Source organism: Poecilia mexicana, unplaced genomic scaffold (assembly GCF_051168715.1).
Source record: "Poecilia mexicana isolate PSO_F unplaced genomic scaffold, ASM5116871v1 scaffold_17, whole genome shotgun sequence".
In the NCBI taxonomy this organism is placed as follows: Eukaryota; Metazoa; Chordata; class Actinopteri; order Cyprinodontiformes; family Poeciliidae; genus Poecilia; species Poecilia mexicana.
Window position 1 is genome coordinate 29,529,850 of NW_028263386.1, and position 5,480 is coordinate 29,535,329.

A 5,480-nucleotide genomic window follows, 5' to 3' on the forward strand; every position below is an offset into this window, starting at 1 on the left:
TAATATACAAATTTCACTTTTTGAATGGAATTACTGATTTAAATAAACTTTTTCATGACCAGCATCTGTAAGTGCAGGTTTCAGATTTGTAGCATTGAATTTCATTGACAGAGTGACTCAAAAAGTACTAAAAATATATTTTTGATATATTTTCTTGGGTTAGAAACGTGGAGTTCCTTTTTCATTTGAAACAAACCTCATAGTGTGTATCCATCCTATTTTACCAAAAGTTCTGTTGCTTTTTTATTTTAAAATGTAAGAGAAAATAAAATGGGGCTTCTTTAAAAGTTTCCTACAGTGAATATGTATATAAAAAATAGATCTAAGCTATAAGTAAACAAAGCTAAATGTGGAAGAGACTCCATAACAGTAATCTGATTACTGACAGAAGTTGGGAACTAAAGAAAACTCCAGAACAATACTTCATAAAAAAATATACACAAGTCTTCAGTTTACAAAATGAAAATTAAGTTTAGTTTGTGAAACACACACACACACACCCTCATTTGAACCATTTTAATGACCATACCAACATAATTATTTTGGGTATTAGAAACAGTTACATGGAAAAAAACAACACAAACATCTCCAGGTGTGTGTTCAGCTTCAGTCGGGTTTTGTGCTGTTGAGTGAAACAGCAGAATGGATCGGTGTGCAGTACTGCAGAGGAACATCCAGACCCACAACAGGCCCCACCACACTCAGCCATGACAGCACATAGTTCACTGGCCTGTTGGCATGGAAACATACAAGTCAATGGGTTAAAATGGTTTCAAACTGATGAAACCTCATTATTATAAAGGAAACTGAAAGCTTTTATTCTTTGATCATTACTTGGCCTCATATTGAAATATTTCCCATCATAAGTCCCCAAAATAATTGTTCCTAAAACCAGTCAGTCTGAAAATCAGGGCCTTGAACAGGTCTGAAAACTCCCTCTTCACTTCATTAGTATTACATTTACTCACTTAGCAAAGGTGTTAGGACTTTTGTTTTAACAGCAACACAATTTATCCTGACTGAAGTTCCTGCAGGTCACCTTCTATATGCTGCACTCCATCAAGAAAGCTAAAGCAACACTCTGACACCACATGCACTTAAACTTACGCAGCTTTATTATCTGATTCAACACGCAGCTACAAGATTTATTAAAAACACATCTTGCATCATGTTTTCTGTTTTATTACTGAAAAGTTTAAGGAAGTTTGATGCAAACCAGGATTTCATTTCAGCTGAGCAGGAAGTGAGGGAGGAAGGTGGAAGTGAGGAGTTTGGTAAAGTGGACAGGAAGAACTGGGAATCATCAGCAAAATGTCATCATCTTAGTCGTTCTTAAGCAGTGGGCCTTTCTTGGATTGAGAACTAGGAACTAGGTCATGACCCTACCTGCCTTGATCTTGAGCAGCCTGCAGCACAAGTCCCATGAACTCCTCTGTTCTACATGGGTGAAGGAAAAAGAACGGCTGGCCCAGCAAGGGGTGCTCCTGTCACACACACTAAGAATGAGGTTTCAGCAGAGCTTCACAGAGACCCCTGGGCACCAGGAGGAGGTTGGGAGTTCCTACCTGCTGACTTATTGCATTCAGAGGGCAGTTCTGAAGACGCAGCCTGTAGTTTGGGTGGATGGTGCTCCACATTTCCTCTAATGCCAGGCTCTTCCCCTCTGAGAAAGAACAGCAAAAAAACACATAAAGCACTAAATTACACCCAAGGTCAAATGTAAATCCTCTGCAACACACATCATTTGCCATGCTCTGTTCACAGATAACTGCACCTCAATAGGCTGGGAAGTCAAACTCCTGAAGTGACTCCTCTGTCTCTGCTCTGATGCAGGACGATGATGAGTCTGTGTACAGACAGGAGCTGGACTGTGCTGCTTTCTGTCAGACAGCCAGTCACTCAAAAACATTGTGCAGATTTACTTTGAGCTGTTTGGCTCCAGCTGAGGTAGAACAGAGATCAGACAGATGGCGGCACAGACTAGCAGGAGAGCTAACAGCTAGCTGCAGGAGTCATGAAGGATTCAAAGTCAGCAGAGATACAGTTGTGAAGAGTGAAGTGATCGATGATGCTCAAGAGAAAATCTAGAGCTCAGACTAGCTGGTCAGCTAAAACCAGCTAACTCACAAGTCTTGGATAACAGTCCAGTTATGCAATGATTCAAGAAACTTTTGAAGACCCACAGAGCGTCTACTGGCTTCTATCTCCATTTCTATGTTGTCTGTTGTCTCTGACAGAACCTGACTATTGATCTTCCTATGAAGTACACATGAACTGCATCACCTGTAAATTCTTTGATCTGCCAACTGCATAAACATAATAAAAAATATAGATTGCAGATAATGTAACAGAGCTACTCCAACAAGCTGCCACAAGAGTGGGAGTTCTGAGAGCTGCTCTTTGGGTTTCTCATAACAGAATGGAGATCTGCTTTGTGCTTGTGGTTAAAAAAATCTTGTGCCATTTTCAGTTTCTTTACATCCAAAAACAGCAAGTTAAAAAATAATCTAATATGTTACATTCAAAGAAAGGGCTGCAAACTAAAATCATTGCTGCTGTCATTTCCCATATCTTCATCATGCCTGCTTCTGTACTGCAGATGAATTTCCTCTGGCTACTCCAGTCAGCACAGACCAACCTGCTTCTGTGGGTAGCCTGCTCTGATCCAGGACGGTGATGATTTGATTCAGCTGGTGTTCACGTCAAACTGGAGTTATTACAACAAGCTTTAATACTCTCCTTATAAATGTCAAAAATTAATGTTTGACTTTCTCTTCAGAGGCTAGGGAGGGGGCCGTTTCAGGCGGGAATAACCAAGCACTCTTATAGAACCTTTAGTTATGAAAACTCTAAACCTTTAATCAAAAAATGATTTTGTTTCCTAAAAATGTTGACTTAATGCACTGCTAAAAAGCAGAGTGAATGTAAGATGCTGCTTTCTGTGTGACTAACCCAAAGTGAACGCTCTGAAATACAGGACAGGAGCTCCGTAGCTGCAGGAGAACAGGATGTGATACTCGTACTGAACCACCAGGCTGCTGCTGTTAGTCCCCGTGTAGCTACCATCATCTTCTTCTTCAGCTCTGAGGAAGTCAGAACCAGTGGAGGCCGCTGGGTCCTGCTGTGAAAGAGCAGACACAGTGGAGCTCAGTATGTCTGACTCTGTGATCTTTACATGCTTCAAAGTAAAACAAGTATTTACTTCTTCCTTTTCATGTCCAGTAGAGTCACACAGAGTCTGTGGGTGGAAACTAAACCCCTCCTGGTCATGAAGTGGACCCCAGTCACTAGGAACTGACCTTAGTGCAGTCTTTCTAAGGTAGCCCTCTTCTGAGCCCTGTATTAAGAAAATACCATAATGCCTTTTAACTCTTCAGCTGTGTGCCCAGTGACAGAGGAAGTACAACCTCCTCACCTGAACGGCTTCCCAGCTCCAGCCATCCCCCAACTGGTCAGAGCGCTGAAGGAGCAGCTGGCAGCACCGACGGAACTGCTCCTCATCCAGGACACTGCAGCTCATGTCTGATAGGACCACACACACACACACACACACACACACACACACATACAGAAAACCACATTCAAACTAAACCACAAAATATATAGTTTTTGTAATGACAGTCCTGGCAAAACGGATTAAAGAAAGCTGCAGTTACATGGGAGTGAGCGCGTGCCTCTTGTTGTAAAAATATGTCGAAAAGTTCTGGTTTAAGAGTTTGTAGCATCCTCTCTACTAAAAAACCGGATTCCAACATCTTGTTGTACTTCTACAAAACGAGTACATACCTATGAACCCATGGAGTCGGTACTTGTATCGGAGATATAACTCTGCTCCAGCTCCAGCCAGACTCCTTTACATGCCGCTAGCAAAACGTCGCAGAGGAACAAGCAGCTTACTGCTACAGCTAACTCTGACCACGCTTAAGAACATTATAGAGTCGGACTTAAAAGTAAGAGAAATATCTACATTTTCAAGCAGGAATTTCTTTTTAGAGAGATCCTCGTCGTCTTCTTCTTTTTCTTCCTATTGTGGCAGATCGCAAACAACTTTCAGTGTATACCGCCACCTACTGTACACGAGTGTGTAGCATCACTACTTGACAGCTATTAAAAACTCCATTTTTAATTTTGTATTATGAAGATAAATAAATATTGCTTTCCTTAATCTATAAATATCATCGAAGTTTCCTTCAGTTCCCAATAGGTCTTTAAGATCATATTCCTGTCCTTACAATAGTAATAGTAGTACAAAAAGTGTGTGTGTGTGTGTATATATATATATATATATATATATATACTTTGTGTGTGTGTGTTTACATACATATCCACACACATACTGCCATTGGCAATGACCTTTTACAGCCTAACCTTCTTGATAATGGTGTTAATGGCTGCCTGCATGACAACTTCTAACTGACCAGACTTTCCCATGATTGTGTGGCCAAGACATATTTCATCATCTTACATTTTCATTATTCAACTCATGTAATATTTTCATCTTTTGAGAAACAAAATTTTAAGTTTGTATTAGGTGTGTAATGCATAATCATCAAAATGAAGACAAAAAAATGCCTCATGTAATGAATGCAACTCTCACTATTCAAACTGAATAAATGAACTTTGCATATTTACAGGTTTTGAGATGCAGTTGTATTTATTCAACAAGAGTTGACAAGCAGCAGAGATGGATCCAGAAAATTTTACTTGGCAGGGCAAAGGATTAGCATGAGGTCTAGGTCACGTGGCAATGCTGGACGTCTTCTTGAAGTAAAAAAGTTCTCTCTCAAACCATCTTTCATTGATCATAACCCTGAGCATTCACTTTCTGACCATACAGCCAAACAGAGATTTAAAGAGGATTGGCAAAAGCAAATGAAGTAGATTAGCAAGCGTTGGTTAGAACTGATGGTGTAATCCATGTTACTGTAGAGTATCCTGTCTGCTGCCTGCTAATTAAGCCATTAGCATGTCAGGACACTCATGAATGTTGGGATAATGGTGGTGATAGTGGTAGGAGTTTGTTCCACAATTGTTTAGTTTTTGGTTTGACCCCTGGCTCCACCACTGTCGTGTCCTTGGGCAACATTGCAGTAACATGACACTTCACCTATAAGTAGTGGTCAGAGGGCCTGGTGGCACAGGTGCTTGGCAGCCTCACCTCTGGAAGCTGTGGCTCCTCTCCATCATGACTGAATGTGGTGAAGTGCTTTACAGGCCTCTGGACTTGATAAGGTGCTATGCAAGTCATTTACCATTTTACAGCAACAACCTTCAGTCAGTCAGAAGCCTTTTTAAATAAGGCTGCTACTGGAGATTATTCTTACCGACGCAATCATCAACCAGAATTACTCTTTAAAGAGACTTAGATGACATGAGTTACAACATTTTTCCCCCTTTGGCATAAATACAGTATGAATCAAATTCTGAACCCACCTCTCATTCCTCTGTACGAAGTCTGAACCAAAGTGACGACACTCAAA

At 40.7% G+C, this 5,480-nt stretch overlaps 1 protein-coding gene across 5 annotated transcripts; it reads right to left on the reverse strand.

The window, feature by feature from the left end:
• Window positions 1-501: 501 nt before the first annotated feature.
• On the reverse strand, window positions 502-4,039 carry atg10 (ATG10 autophagy related 10 homolog (S. cerevisiae)). Of its 5 annotated transcripts, XM_088014881.1 has the most exons (8): window positions 3,968-4,039; window positions 3,787-3,863; window positions 3,416-3,522; window positions 3,203-3,337; window positions 2,953-3,121; window positions 1,566-1,663; window positions 1,387-1,484; window positions 502-730 (listed from the first exon to the last, which is right to left on the reverse strand). In XM_088014881.1, the coding sequence occupies exons 3-8, from the start codon at window positions 3,518-3,520 to the stop codon at window positions 607-609; spliced, it is 729 nt and encodes a 242-aa protein (XP_087871007.1). In that variant the 5' UTR covers window positions 3,521-3,522; window positions 3,787-3,863; window positions 3,968-4,039; the 3' UTR covers window positions 502-606. The 5 variants fall into 5 exon arrangements, with proteins under 5 accessions (XP_087871007.1, XP_087871009.1, XP_014831283.2 ...); XM_088014883.1 differs by having other exon boundaries at window positions 2,953-3,118; window positions 3,787-4,038; XM_014975797.2 differs by having other exon boundaries at window positions 1,391-1,484; window positions 3,787-4,038.
• Window positions 4,040-5,480: the final 1,441 nt, after the last annotated feature.